Raw genomic sequence first — 16,647 nt, 5'->3', positions numbered from 1 at the left:
GCCTGAGCCCATCATGAAAAGGCCTGCCGGACAATGACATTCACCCTTCTCCACCTACGAGCTGGCATTCTGCAGCCATGGAAAGCTTTAATTTTCATTCATTTTATGAGTTCATTAATCTAATTTTGTCAGTATAAAGTTACAAATTTCTACGTTTGGTGGTGTTGCTGTTGTTTTAGAGACAGGTCTCCCTCTGTCACTCAGGCCGGAGTGCAGTGGTGCCTTCACAGCTCACTGCAGCCTTGAACTCTTGGGCTCAAGCCATTCTCCCACCTCAGCCTCCTGAGTAGCTGGGACTACAGATGCACACCACCAGACCTGGCTCATTTTTTTCTGATTTTTGTAGAGATGAGGTCTTGCTATGTTGCTGAGACTGGTCTCAAACTTCTGGCTTCAAGTCATCCTTCCACCTTGGCTTCCCAAAGTGCTGGGATCATACGCGTGAGCCGCCATGCCAGGTCATAGAGGTCTATTTCATACAAAATGGTTTGTCTTGATGCATTCCTACCACAGCTTTGTAGTCAGTATTTCTCCAAGAAATGCTGTTTCCTTTAATGGGAGAATGGTGTTTAGAGGGGTAGTTAGAAAGCAGAATTTGGGTGCTACTGGGCTGTTGTTTATACCTCTCAAAAGACAGAGGAAGAAAATAAAATATGTACATACACACTATATTTATGTCTATAGCTTTATATATATATACTAAAACCATGCGTTCACCCCAATATCCCTAATTCAAACCATGCATTCACCCCAATATCCCTAACTCAAATCCAACGCAAACAGGCCCATCCTAGCCTTCGCCATTTCCATTTTCACATTCATTCTACCCCTGACAACATGAACAGGAACTGTGAGCAAATCCTGTTTGTGTGCAAAGAGCTACTTATTCCTCACACTTCCAGATGCCTGGCCCAGAGTGAAGAAAGAAAAGATGCACAGCCAGAAGGAAAAGGAAGTTCTGCTTTCTAAATTGGAACAAATGCCACGTAGCCCTCAAAAGAAAAGGAGGCTGGGCTTTGGAAAACTTGTGTGGGATGAACACACGAAACCTGAGGCCAGTGTTTGCTTTGCTATTTTCTTCATTAGATCTTGGGCCGTATGACTTGTAGTACACAGAAAGGGAGTGACGTATTGAGAGAGAACAGTAGAACTATAAAGTTGACCTCCAAAAATTGCGAACCAAAAGGTTGCAGAGGCAAAGAAGGATGGAAGGCCCTCTTAGATACCTGGTCTCAGTTGAAACATAAGGAAAGAGAACAACAGGGTCTGCTTGGACTGTTATTAGGAGAACAGAGACAAAATAGAGACTAGAAATCATGATTTTAGGCCAGGCACAGTGGCTCATGCCTATAATCCCAGCACTTTGGGAGGCAGAGGCAAGTGGATCACCTGAGGTCAGGAGTTCGAGACCAGCCTGACCAACATGAAGAAACCCTGTCTCTACTAAAAACACAAAATTAGCTGGGCGTGGCGGCACATGCCTGTAACACCAGCTACTTGGGAGGCTGAAGCAGGAGAATCACTTGAACCCGGGAGGCAGAGGTTGCAGTGAGCTGAGATCATGCCATTGTACTCCAACTTGGGCAACAAGAGCGAAACTCCATCTCATTAAAAAAATCTAAAAGATATATAATAAATAATATATAAATGTAATATATATTATATATTAATATATATTATACATTAATATATTATATAATAATATACAAATAAATAATAAAAATACATATGTATATATTTATATATTTTTCATATATTATACTCATATGACATATATGTTCTTATATTATAGATTATATATGTCATATGTCATATATATTATATAATATACACAATATTATGTTATATATATTATATATTTATAATATAATATATTATATATGTTATATATTATCTATTTATAATATATGTTATATAATATATTATATATTTATTACATATGTTAAATATTATATATTATAAATTTATTATAATCTATATATTATAATAGATGTCATATATTATATATAATCTATATATTATATGACATATATTATTATAATCATATAAAATGTGTATATATAATATATATGTGATTATGTATGTGATTATAATGATTTACTCAGTGACTGAGTAAAGGCAATCTTTAGACACACAACTAGATGGGCCTACCATCCCTTCATTCTGGTTGGCCCTCACCAGCCAGAGCACTCATTCCTCTTCACTTGGGGAGGAGCAAGTGAAAGCTAGAGGGGCCAGATGTTTTCAGACTAAACTGCGCAGGAGAGACACAGAGCATGAGTGTTCCCTTCTCTACTGCCCCTTCAGAATATCGACCGTTATATGGTGCATCAGAGTTAAATTAGGACGTCTTCTTGATTATTCTTTCTGAGCGAACATACAAATGGACTTGATATTCACAAGGGCCACAGCCCTAAAGAAAAACATTCCTAATGTGTGAACATGGTTCTTCTCATATTTTCCCCACAATATGCATAGGGGACAAGGACAGAAAGCAGCTGAGATGAGGATGATTGGTGGTTTATGAGGCTCATTCACAAGAAAACCATTGTCCTAAAACGTGAAAACATCTTAGAATAACTATAAACCACTCCTATATCAGACATCTCCACAGCCTCTCAAAAATACATAAATGCCTAAATGTTAAACTGTGAAAAGTGAGTAGTCTCTTTAACTTCAGAACACATACACTTGCAATATTGTACCCAGATGTATATTCTTTAATAAAATTAATTTTAGATATAAAAAATTCAATTTAAGTGAATATGAAAACATTTTATCAGCCTGACTCTCTTAATTTATAGACTTATTATAGAAAACAATGGTATTTTATGCTTTTAGACTTAATCACATTATTTTAAACTGGATATACATCTTCATATAATAGTCACTAAATTTTTTTATTTGATAGTAGGGTTATTGTTCATTCATATTTTATTTAACTTAGTTTTCTAAAACATTTACATCTTTGCACTTTTTACTAAGGAAACTGAAAGCAACAAGCTCAATATTTCATAATTGTTTGTATGAGACAATTTTTTTTTTTAAAGATAGAGTCTCACTCCGTTGCCCACGCTGGAGTACAGTGGCAGGATCTTGGGCTCACTGCAGCCTCTGCCTCCTGGGTTCAAGCAATTCTCCCACCTCAGCCTCCTGAGTAGCTGGGACCACAGGTGCGTGCTTGGCCAGCTTAAAAAACAAATCTTTTGTAGAGATGGTGTTTTGTTATGTTGCCCAGGCTGGTCTCAAACTCCTGGGCTCAAGCAATTCTCCCACTTTGGCCTTGTAAAGTGCTGGGATTTCAGACATGAGCCACCACAATCATGTAAGCCAACATGTATCCTAAAATATTGTGATGAAAATCAAATATTATGAGAAAAGATTAAAAGGTTATAAGGCTAACACCGGTATTTTAACCTGTATTTTCTCGGTATTTTATCGTAAGTATTTTTATCCCTTGTATATGTTACATCTCAGAAATATGAAAAAGGCAAAAAATAAATAGTATAAATTCTGCTCACATCATTGATATATTAGTTATTATGTGACAAAGAATTGTTCTGGTCTTTGTCCCTGATATCCAGGAGGTAAACTCTAAGCCCTTGGTATTTCCCAGGTGGCAGGAGTGCCTTCGTGGTCCATGGAGGAGCTTCTCACACCACACTGTGGTGATTGTGATGATGATTATGATTATGGTAACTCAGGAAGGGGGCTGGGCAAGCTGGAAAGATCAATAATAGGATTAGACGGTCGAGGCATTGAGCCATGTGATGTCAGCGCAACCTCCCAATCTCTGGGCAGGGAAGGGAGCTGCAGGCTAAGTTCAGCCCTGTAGCCAATAATTCAATCAACCTTGCCTGTGTCAGCAAAACCCTACAAACACTCTGGCACCGAAGCTCAGGTGGTGATGCACTTTGAAGTGCTGGAAGTCCTGAGGACACAGACGCTTCCTGTTTGGGACCTTCCCAGATGTCACCCTATGAGTCTCTTCATCTGGCCAGTCCTGGTTTGTCTCCTTTGTAATATAATCTTAATCATATGTATAAGTCCGTCGCCTTCTCAAGTTCTGCGAGGTACTCTAGGGAACTGTCAAGAACTGAAGGGACCACGGAGCCCCTAAATTGGTAGCCAGTTGGTGAGCGTGCAGGTGTCCTCGGTGACCCCAGGGCTTGCAGCTGATGTCAGAGGGGAGTCCTGTCGAGAAGCATGAAGTGCATGAACTCCGTGCTAACTCCAGAAGTTAGTGTCAGAATTGCATTGCAGTGGTGTTGATTTCAAACATAGTTTTTCAAATTTTCTCCTGGCCAACTCCAAAAACTGAAGTTCATAAGAAGGAGATTGTTGTTATTTTTCACGCATACAGAGGCAATGTGGTCACTTCTTTTTTTCATGATTATTAGTAAGGCTAACGTTGGCTAATCCAACATGCAGCTGTTTTAATTTTGCCATCTCCTGCTTTCTGCTGGTAATGCTTGCATTTGTGTATAAAATGTGTTCTGTCACAGATCCATGACTGAGAACATTAGGTTAAAAACTTAATTCAATATTAAATACTCTCTTTTGAAAAATTAGCCTATTTCTAATTTAATTAGGATATATGAAATTATTACACATCTGAAGCTAAGCTCACTTGTGATAGTTACTCAAGGGAAGGCTTAATATGAGGTTGCTGTACAGCAGTTGATAAATCCAAATATATGTGAATGATAAGATTTGATCCTCAGATAAAAAGTGGCAAAACACTTTTAAGCAGATTTTACCAATTGAATTCATAGACTGTGCGGTAGGTGCTAGGAATTGTGGGTGACACTCAGAGATTAATATAGATTCTGAAGAAACTTAAATCTCTAGAAAATAAAAGAACACTTTACTTAAAAATGACCAACCCCATTCAATATTTGAGCGTAGAGTACAGAAATGGACACAGACTGCGTGGCTCCTGTGACCTGAAGGATCATCCTCTCTCTCTTTCACTGATTTGTCTAGCTATATTTTACTCATCTGTTAAGATATTTTAATTTTTCCCAGGTAGTTTTTTTTCTCTTAAATCTTAAAAAAAGTGTGACTTTGTTTCCCTCCTATAACACCCCATCACCTGCCTGTAATGCTGTCTACTTACCAAATATGATTTATATAATTACATTAAATGTTGGCATCTGTGTAGATTTTAACTGGTGGTGTTGTTGATGTTTTTTAATGACAGAGGTCTTATCTTTTATTCCTAACAACAAACACAGTGCCTGGTATCTAGCAGGTGCTTTAAGAGATCACATGCTAAGCTCAACTATTGCAAGAGCTATGTGCTCAGGGGAAGAAAGGGGCTTCCTAGTGGAGATGGGCCTTGAGTTCTAGCTTTTAAGGACAGTAATGGGTTATTTGAAATAAAAGTCCCTGAAAGTATAAATAGTACCCAGACAGACAAACATGGATCATGAGTGACAAATAACAATAAGATGGTAGGTTGACATTTTATTGCCCAACACCTTAAATGACCATGCCCAAATAAAAATAGGGTGTTATTTGCTGAGAACCAGAGATAAGATCTTTGAACCATTTGAAGTGATAAAATGGAAGTTGTATTAGACATTGTGAATGGCCCGTACACTATCTATTTTCTTTATTTTTTTAACCTGTTGAGTAAAAGTAGAATGGAAATGTTTAGGGAAGAAATATTTACAGTTAACAAAAATATATACATATATATTCCAGCCTCCCTTTGCAGTAGAGATAAACAACGGACAGAATTCAGATCAATGGGATAGAAGGAGTCAGCTGCTGCAAGCAAGAAGGCACTCATGGAAAATATTACTTTTTCTGTGTCATCTTGGACAATTATCTAGTACCTAATCTTTGTTCTTCATTGGTAAGAGAGAGATAACAATAATCCCTTAGAACTTAGTTGGTGCTGTCATATTGGCTAGTTTTTGTAATTTTAGTAGAGACGGGATTTTGCCATGTTGGCCAGGCTGGTTGCGAACTCCTGACCTCAGGGGATCCGCCTGCCTCGGCCTCCCAAAGTGCTGGGATTACAGGCGTGAGCCACCGCGCCTGACTCTATTCAAGACAAAATTAAGCATTCATGTTAACACACATTCATAATGGAGCAAAGTAAAGGCTCAGGAACTGTGGGCGACTGTAAGGACAGTGGTGATCAGGGTCAGTGATGACCAGGGTGATAATGGCAATATTGATCATCATCACTTCTCTTCCGTTCATGAAGTTTGAGTCCTAATGCTATTACACAAAGTGAAAGAGGGAGGTGTTATGCATCTGGAGGCAGGATACTGTTAAACGAAAGTGAAATTGAGATCCGAATGACGCACCAGGGCAATGGGAAGAAAAGACCTGCAGGGCATTTGGAAAGCAGAATCTTCAAGGCGGGCACATTCGTGAGAGTCGGAGGCGCAAGGAAGAGTAAGAGAGGGTGGACTTGTAGTGGACTACAGTTTCATCTCTGGCTGCATATGAGTAGAGTAGAATCTCAGGACTAGCTGAGCCCACATGCTCAGTGTAATATTCCCAGACTGCTTAATGTCAGGCTGTGCATTTGAAGAGGTGAGAACTGTTTCCTAACCTCTGCCTCTTCGCTGCCTCACATTATTATTCCTGGCTTCTGCTGCCAGCCTGAGAACCTGCCACACGTCAAAGCTGTGCTGCCTGACACTTTGAGATCGATCTCCTGCTCGTGGAGAACACAGCCTTCTTTTTTCTCACCTGTTTCTCGATGGTCTTACTCTAAGACTTTCAGCACTAGAGCAATGCTTATGCAGACAGAAGAGTTGTGTAGAAAATGTCTACGTGGAGTGTTTGTTGTTATTTAGGTTGTTTTCTTGGTGTTTGCAGATTTTGAGTCACAAAGGTGAGGAAATTGATTCCATCTTACCTGAGAAGCTTCCCAGTCTGGGTGCGGTCACGTCCCCACCGTCGTGGATCTCAAGGGAGTCCCAGTTTTGTTCCGTGGCAAAACTGATCACTTGGATCTACCAAACCATAACATTTAGTTAATATTGATTTTTGGCTTAACATAATTAGTCTAATTAGATGGGGTATTGGGGTTTTTCATGATTAAGGTGTATATATAGCTATATACCTATACCTGTATATATACTTATATATACATCTTAATCATGCCTCCAATACCATAATATTATATATACATAAATGAAAATCTATCTATCTATCTATCTGGCAAAATTTAAAAAACAAACCATGAAAGAACAATTTATTTTTCGTTTCTTTTTTCTTTTTTTTTTTTTTTTGAGATGTAGTCTTGCTCTGTCACTCAGGCTTGAGTGCAATGGCATGATCTTGGCTCACTGCAACCTCTGCCTCCTGGGTTCAAGCAATTCCCCTACCTCAGCCTCCCTAGTAACTGGGATTATAGGCGTATACCACTGTGCCCGGCTAACTTTTGTATTTTTAGTAGAGATAGGGTTTCACCATGTTGGCCAGGCTAATCTCGAACTCCTGATCTCAAGTGATCTGACTGTCTTGGCCTCCCAAAATGTGGGGATTACAGGCATGAGCCACTGTACCTGGTCAAGAGAACAATTTCTACAAATGGTATTTTTGATAGTTTTTATTCTAAAAAATTATATTTATTCAAAATATAGAAACATGATTAGAAATATTTTGTAGAAATACTAAGAGAAGGGAAACAGAGTATAGTCTACATATTTAAAATAACCAAGATAAAAGGAAAAAAAGAAAGAGAGAGAGAGATGGAAAGAAAGAAAGAACAAAAGAACAAAAGAAAGCAGCCCACAGACCCCAGCTGAGCCCTGCTGTAGACTGTGGCCTTCAAGGACTCACCTGAATTCCCGAGCCCTCCGTAACTATGATCTTCCATATACAGTTCAAGTTGTTTCCGTAGGGCTCGGGGTAGCCAGGGGACAGAATTGTACCTCTTCGCTGAGTGAAATTACCACTGCATGGTACTAAAAGACAGAATCACATGTCACGAAATAAAGTGCCATAGTACAGTGTTCATTTGGCACGCAGTTTTCTTCCACTGTGTGACCAGGCAGTAACAGAAAATGTACGTGAACAATGATACGTTAAATGGCATTTTGAGCCAAGGTAAAATTTAGTGTTTTCTCTTTTAAATTAGCAATATAATTGATTATTACCTGTTATGCTACTGAGTTATAGATCTTGAGTCTATAAAGAAATCTATCCAAGTTCTCTAAGAAGGACGGTGTCTAATGATGGCATCTCCAAAGTGAATTCTGTTTAGAATAATTTACCCACTATAATTTAAGGACCTTGGCAGAGTCTTCTCTCCTTCATGCAGACATGCATCTCCAAATGATATTAATGGGATTTATGAGCAAAGTCAAGAGAAGAGGCGCTTAAAATGTACAAATGATTCAAGTGCTAATCATGATTGTACTACGGTTTTCCACACAAAATGAAGCAGGTCAACTATAACAAGGTCATTGTTATTCAGCCTGCATTTTATCTATTACTTTTCAAACATTCATCAGCACCCATTTATTAAAAGGACGTTACACAAGTAACATAGCAAATCAACATGATAATGATTTTTTCCCAAAACAAAATTATGTTCTATACTCATGACTTTAGAGTTGATGGCCTACTTCATAAATATGGAGAAGGGAAACATGCTTTATCCTTGCTAAGATGATGAGCTGTTTTATGAAACACAATAATTTTTAGGGTTTGGCTACTAACTCAATTATTTCCCATGAAACAAACTGCCCTTTAAATGGGTCACGAGCCAGATGGATTTATGTAGCCCAGATAGAAGCACGAGAAGCAACTCTTTGGCATCAACCCACACAGTTCTGGTGAGCAGCCCTGTGCTCACGATTCCTGCTTAGGGACACCGCTTACCCACACAGCTGGGGATCGTGTCGTTCCACTGCGCCAAGGCATTGGGCACAGACTGGCAGTGGAGCGCCGTGGAACCCTGAAGCAGGTATCCCGGGTTGCACTCGAATCGGACGATGGAGCCTGCCGAAAACTCAGAACCAATTCTCCTTCCATATCTGGGCTCGGGGACAGAGCTGCACTGGGTGTCGCTGGTACGAGGAACAGCTAGAAGCAAAGCACAGAACACAGCCATCTGTATCTCCATCAGCGAGCCAGGATGTTGTGTGGGAAGTGGGGCCAAGGAGAGCTGATGTGGACAGAGAATTTAATAACACCTCCAACAATCGCTATAGAGAGTGATTTGAAGAGCTGGGACCACGCAGAGCTGGTGCAGATAGAGAAGTTAATAAAGCCTCCAGCAATCGCTATAGAGAATGATTTTAGGAACTGGGACCATGCAGAGCTGGCGCAGATAGAGAAGTTAATAAAGCCTCCAACAATCGCTATACAGAATGATTTGAGGAGCACGTTCCCAACTGCACTTCGTCCTCAGGACCATCTCAGTGTCCTCACTTCAGATGAGGAAAACAGCATAAAAAGACTCAGTGCCTTATGAGGACTGATTGATATTCAGGCGATTACATTTAATCATCCTGCTGGTGATAGTGAGATGACTAACAAGGTGTACTTGTCCTCACAGGCCTCATAGTCTAATGAGAAAATCTACCATATGAATGATTTGTTATAATATGGCCATTGTGATGCAATGAAAATATTAAGATAAACTACCATCAGATCCAGCAATCCCACTTGTGTATACTTATCTAAAGGAATTTAAATTGGGATCCCAAAGAAATATCGGTATTCTCACATTCATTGTAGCAGTCTTCAAAATAGTCTACATGAGCAAACAACTTAAATGTCTATCATCAGATGAACAGATAAAGAAACCGTGGAGTAGATACTCAATGGAATACTATACAGCCTTGAAAAAGAAGAAAATCCTGCTATTTGTAATAACACGGATGAACCTTGAGACATCATGCTAACTGAAATAAGCAAATAAGCAGTCACAGAAGGACAAACACCTTATGATCTTACTTCTGTGGGGAGATCTAAAGTAGTGGCACTCACAGGACCAGAGAGATTTACAATGGTAGTTACTAGGGGTTGAGGAACAGGAAAATGGGAAGTTACTTCTGAGTGGGTATAAAGTTTCAGTTACGTAAAATGAGTAGGTCCAGGAGATCTGCTCTACAGCACTGTGTTTATAGTTAAGAGGGTAGATTTCCTGATGAGAACACCTGCTCCACATGCAATCATGTTGCCTTTAGTCCTCCCTAAAGTTACCTAGGATGAGCCCAAATCTTAACAAGCCCCGGCTGGGTACGGTGGCTCACGCCTGTAATCCCAGCACTTTGGGAGGCCGAGAAGGGTGGATCACTTGAGGTCGGGAGTTTGAGACCAGCCTGGCCAACATGGTGAAACCCCGTCTCTACTAAAAATACAAAAATTAGCCAGGTGTGGTGGTGCATGTCTGTAATCCCAGCTACTGGGGAGTCTGAGGCAGGAGAATCGCTTGAACCTGGGAGGCATAAGTTGCAGTGAACCAAGATCATGCCACTGCACTCCAGCCTGGGCGACACATTGAGACTCTGTCTCCAAAAAAATAAATAAAATAAAAAATGAAAAAATAGCAAGTCCCTCCAGTTCTCTCTTGATGAGACTTTCCTAGGTTCTGTATAATGGGTGGCCTTCGTGGTTGCAGTAAGCGAAAACCCAAGTATGTGGAATGACGCGTGCGTATCTCAGGTCTTTGGGTAGTAGGTACTGACAGGTGAGTATCAGTGCAATGTGGGGGGTAAGATAACTATTCAGGTTGTATGGCAGAAATTGCCACCTACAGGAGATATTCCTGTTTATCAAAAGGAGTGTGGGCTAAAGATTAAAAAATACTTCAATTGGCAAAGAGGTCTGTCACACCAGGCAAACTCTGAAAATAGTTATGCACTTCGAAATTTGCATATTTTGCTTTTGTCCTCTGCAATGAAAAAGACGGTATTCAGGTACCGTCTCTGGGATTCTATCCTCCTCAGTCCTTGTGTGTCTTCATCCCAAACGCACCGTCCTTTATCAGAATGTGCTCACGTACTCATTTTCTCTGAAAATAACCCTTCTACCTTCCCACAGCTTTTTCTAACACACTAGAATCTGTTTTATTTATTTATTTTCTGTTGAATCAGAACAACAACCGACTTGATTTGGGTCACTGCTGCTGGGGAAGCAGTTCCATGAAAGTGGAAATTGGCAGATTATTTTGATTAAATGACGTTTCCATTTGGTGTTGAGATATTTTCTATAAAAAGGAAAAATTAATAAAAGTGTCTACCTTTCTAACAGCACTGATGTGGAACATAGTTTATGGTTTATCAGAATCATTCTTCTCCAAGCTAAAAATAAAATACAGAGTAACTAGAATATTCTATTACAGGTCGAGTATCCTTTACCTGAAATGTTTGGTGTTTCAGGTTTTGAATTCTTATAGATTTTGGAATATTTGCATAAACATAATAAGATATCTTAGGGATGGGACCCAAGTCTAAACATGAAATTCATTTATGTCTAATACATGCCGTATACACATAGCCTGATACACCTTCTACACATGCTTTATCCTTGTTAAGATGATGACTTGGTTTATGAAACACAGTAATGGTTAGGGTTTGGCTAATACTCAATTGTTTCCCACAAAACAAGTTGCTCTTTAAATGGGTCACGAGCCAGATGGATTTATGTAGCCTGAGAAGCGCGAGAAGCAGCTCTTTGGCACCATGGAGAAGCTCTGGTGGGCAGCCATTTTATACAATATTTTATATTTTAAAATGCAAATACAATATTTTAAATAATTTTGTGCATGAGACAAAGTGTTGACAGCATTTTCTATTGCGATTCGTCCATTACATGAGGTCAGGTGTGAAATTTTTCCTTTGTGGAGTCATGTTGGTGCTCAAAACATATCAGATTTTGGAGCATTTAGGATTCTGGATAGTCAGATTAGGGATTCTCAATTCATATAATAAAATAGTTCTTGAAATTATTTTTGTCATGCCTGAGTATTTTGTTAGAGTTGAATAATGGCATGAAGAAAAAAAAGAGACATCCCATAGAGGCTTCCACAATCATCTCAAAGATCTTTCACAAAATGAAGAACTATTGCCAGTGGTAGTTTTTCTACTTATGCTGGATTGCTTACAAAATACCCGCTATCGTGGCAAAGGTTCCACTTATCTAAGAGGCTTCAGGTATTGCATTGCTCACTTGTATATTTGAGAGCTATGCAAACATATTTGTATCTTTGAGAGATATAGGGTATCACTGTCATTCCAAGTTCCCAAAATGAGGAGAAATACAGCACCAAGGGCCATGTGTACACAGGTCACTTTCTTCATGAATTTGATAGTGGTCTATTTTCAAGGAAAATGACAATAAATGAATAACACCTGCATCCGGATAAAATTATGAAAAAAGATTTTTAGAGGAAGAAGTTTAGAAAGTGAAGAGACCAATTTTAAGTATTTGAGACAGTAGGACAGGGAGAAGCTGTGGAATGGAGACATCACACCTCCATGGAATGTCTGGGAAGCAGGTGGGTGGAAATCAGACTGTGCCCTGTAACTTCCTCCTCCCTGCCAGTCCTCTGGCTCTGGCCCTTCGCCTGGACATTTCAGATGGCACCCGAGAGAAATTTTATTGTCTGTCATCATCATTCTCTATCTTTTAGTAAATATTTCACACTGCCGTGAAGCCAAATTGAAATCAGCCCAGTGGAAAAGTGAGCAGGAATGAGGTCAGCCTGGAAAAGAGGGTGATCAACAAAATGACTGACTTCTCAGGCCAGACAACCATGTTTCTTTGGAGGCAGGATGTCCGCCTCCGGGGCTCTGAGGTGCTGTAAGTGGGAAGCAGTGCGAATGTGTGCACACCTGTCGGAAAAAGCCAGAAACGTATTGTGACAGGTTTCATGATCACCCTTCAACACCGCAAATGCTCTAAGCTACAGCTACATGCTGCTTCTTTACTGCATCTCTGTTATAGTCGATGTGAAAACCACAACAACAATAATAAAATAAATCTGAATGCATGGAGGACTCACTTGCAACACCTAAGTGGAGCAGTTTTGATTTAGTGACTGAACGACATTTTCTATCTCAAAATCATTCCTCTCTCATGGTTGAAAAATCAGGTTGGACAAGCCATTACTAGTCAATGAATTAAAATATATATCACTGGATTGCAAGCAAAATTTTACATTTATTCTTCTTTGCAAAGAATATGCATTTTATAAGCTCTTGATACAAATGTGAGGTTTTAGATGTGGAAAACCAACTAAGCCACATAATTCATGCCATCTAAAAAGAAGAAGAAACCAAGGGAAAATCAATCAAAACATGTATTTGCCTGCCTAGAAATAACCTCAAATAAAGAAACTCTTAATGTACATCTTCCCTACCCAAATTGAGAAAAAAAATATTTCTGCGTTTATAGCTCTGTTTATTTTCAGGAGACCATTCGATTTATTTTATTATTTTATTTTATTTTATTTTTGAGGTGGAGTCTTGTTCTGTCACCTAGGCTGGAGTACAGTGGTGTGATCTAGGCTCACTGTAATCTCCACCTCCCAGGTTCAAGCAGTTCTCCTGCCTCAGTATCCCAAGTAGCTGAGATTACAGGTACATGCTACCACACTTGCCTAATTTTTTTTTTTTTTTTTTGTACCTCTAGTAGAGACGGGGTTTCACCATGTGGACCAGGCTGGTCTTGAACTCCTGAGCTCAATCTGCCTGCCTTGGCCTCCCAAAGTGCTAGGATTACAGGCATGAGTCACCGTGCCTGGCCTAATTAACTATATTTCCATGAGTGCTAAAGAGACCAAGTCTTTCCAGCAGAAGACCCTGGAAGAAGAAAGCCTTGAGCTCCTGAGCCTGGGATGCAGGTGCTGCTTCAGGTGAGGAGCCTGGGAGAGGAGAACCCAGGTGAGAGATGGTGACCTGGAAAACATGACTTGGAAAGAAACAGTCCCGGCCAATGGACATTTATAAGCTGGGCACCGCAGAGGAGGTTCAATATAGAAATATGGTTTCCTCTTCCCTTTAAAATGTACAGTAAATCCTTGCAGTTTACTCATTGTGGTGTGAGTGTGTTATTTGGAAGGAACTGAAGGCAGCATTGAAACTCTACGTTGAAACAAATGACAGGAATAGGCTCTTTATGAAAACAGACAGGCGTAAATATAAGACCACTGAAAAAAGTCGCGTTGATGAGGTACTCTCCCACATGAAGGTTTATTGAGACACAATCAAGCATGCACATCAGAGGGATGGGGGAGAAGACAGGGCAGGGTGGGCAGCTGTGACCAGCCTGCCTTAAATCCTCAGAAGCCTCGGAGCAGGCAGCAAAGAGAAGGATGTGGGCTCTGCCTCCCTTGGCCTCCGTTTTCAGGCGGATTGATTCCAATGTTGAAACACATGAATTACCGGCCAAAGCAAAGTCTCTAAATGCGATGTAATTACTTAATGGTATAGAATCAATGGCCTCTTCTAATCCTGGAAGAAGCAGACTGTGCTGGAGTTACTAAGAAACGGTGTGTGTGATGTTCTGCTTTTGCATTTTGCTAAGAATATGTTGATTTTAGGTGTGATGTATTTTCTGTGAAATGGCAAAGATCCCTAAACCTGTATAACCACAGCCAATCATGCAGGTTCTTCCAGTCCCTGCTTGATGGTACAAGGCCAGGGAACTTAGAGAATACAGGGGAGGCTACAGGAGTCTCCTCCACTGTGAACACTCAGGGAATTCCTGGGAGCTCAGAAACTGGTATAAAACAATTTCTGCTTGATGCCAAAAAGCACATGTACAAAGCTGAACATGATCAGCATTTAAAAGCAAGAATTGTGTATCTCCCATGTCTTCAACAAAGCTTGCTAATGCCAGGAAAAAATGTAATCATGGTTCAGACTTGGAATATTAAAACTGTCAAAGGTGTTTGATTCAGAGAGACTCCATCTTCCACAGGGGCTGTGTAAAATGAGACTGAGACCTACTGGGCTAAATTCACAGGAGGTCAAGCATTCTAAGTCACAGGATGAGATAGGAGGTCGGCACAAGGTACAGGTCACAAAGACCTTGCTGATAAAAAGATGTAGTAAAGAAGCTGGCTAAAATCCTCCAAAACCAAGATGGCTTCTAAAGTGGCCTCTGGTCATCCCCACTGCTCATTATACACTAATTAAAAAGCATTAGCATGCTAAAGAAAACACTCCCACCGGCACCATGACAGTTTACAAATGCCATGACAATGCCAGGAAGTTACTCTAAACGGCCTAAAAAGGGGAGAGACCCTAGTTAAAGGAATTGTCTGCCCCTTTGCCAGAAAACTCACAAATAATCCACCACTCGTTTAGCATATAATCAAGAAATAACCGCAAGTATAAGCAGCTGAGTGGCCCAGGCCACTGCTCTAAGGAGTAGCCATTCTTTATTCCTTAACTTTTCTAATAAACTTGCTTTCACTTTACTCTGTGGACTCGCCCCAAATTCTTTCTTGCGTGAGATCTAAGAACCCTGTCTTGGGGTCTGGATCCGAACCCCTTTCTGGTAACAAAACCATTACAGACACTCTCATACTTCAGGAGGGGAATAATTCGATTTCTTTTCATGCCAGCTTCTCACCATAGCTTTTGCTTCTCAATGCTATTTGATTATATCACAGCTGAGGGAGTGGTTACTGATTCAGAGTGGGATGAATGGTTGGGTGGGCAGGACACACGCCTGAGCCACAGCTGCAAACAGTGCTCCATTATCACCGAAACCTGTTGGTCATGCAGGTCACTCATCTCTGTCTCCACACCACTCCTTCCGTCACTGGAGACCAGTGGATTGTGAGTGCTTCCTTTCTGGCAGAGTGGATCATGACCATGCCAGTTTGTTCAGCGGCACCAAACTAAAGATAAGAGAAGCTCCTCGCAAGTCCTGGCTCACCATGGACATATCCAAGCTGAAGGGTCATCCAGTGTCATTCTGAGGGGTCATTTGCCACAGCCTTTTCTGGGGTGCCCTGTGATCTAACTCACACCTTCTTCTCTCATGCTTTCCAAATGTACCCTTCTGCTCTTAAGCAGTGTGGAAAACAAACAAAAACCCAGCAATTGCATAGGTTCACTAGAATACTGCATTCAAAAGCCTCTAGACTTCCATTGCTTCACAAGTTCAGAAAGATGGTAACATCATCATTAGTTATGTCTTCATATCACTAACCAGGATGACATGGGGGGTGGGGAGCAGAGGGCTAGAGACCATGATCTGTGCATGTCTGGAGTCCCACACACGTTTTCTGCACACTGACGCTGTTGCAAACATTTTTCACGGCAGCCCCCAGCAGCTCTTTATAACCGAACTGTGTCTGTTAACAAGGGTTAGGTATCCTACAACCATGGAAATCACAGTCTATGTGCAATTTGAAGCTGAACTTGTTTATGAAAGAATGAAGCTGTAGTGTATGAAAGCACTGTTCAGAATATTTTTATATAATATAATTCAAACAATTTTTAGGCTTCAGTGTAACTGTCTTTCAAGAAGCAATGTTCAATTTAACTTTTCATGTGTACTTAAAACTTTTACCATTGCTGGTGAGTAATTTATAAGTTGCATTTATAATTCTAGTTCTTTACCTCCAGAAAAACTTAGTTTTTGATAAAAAGACATCAATTTTTTGCATAAACACACTAGTAGGAGCAAAGCAAGAGAAGGAGGTAT

General features: G+C 40.2%; 1 protein-coding gene across 1 annotated transcript in view; it reads right to left on the bottom strand.

Moving 5' to 3' along the window:
* Positions 1–16,647, bottom strand: part of CSMD1 (CUB and Sushi multiple domains 1) — a 2,063,566-nt gene that overhangs the window by 260,470 nt on the left and 1,786,449 nt on the right. Inside the window, exons 34-36 of the mRNA XM_026453909.1 lie at positions 8,857–9,060; positions 7,813–7,937; positions 6,884–6,980 (exon numbers count right to left, since the gene is read on the bottom strand). Coding sequence (XP_026309694.1) covers positions 6,884–6,980; positions 7,813–7,937; positions 8,857–9,060 — 426 coding nt within the window. The remainder of the gene's footprint in view (positions 1–6,883; positions 6,981–7,812; positions 7,938–8,856; positions 9,061–16,647) is intronic.

Source organism: Piliocolobus tephrosceles, chromosome 7 (assembly GCF_002776525.5).
Source record: "Piliocolobus tephrosceles isolate RC106 chromosome 7, ASM277652v3, whole genome shotgun sequence".
Taxonomy (NCBI): domain Eukaryota; kingdom Metazoa; phylum Chordata; class Mammalia; order Primates; family Cercopithecidae; genus Piliocolobus; species Piliocolobus tephrosceles.
Note: the sequence above shows the minus strand (reverse complement) of the source record. Positions and strands in the feature narration are given on the sequence as shown.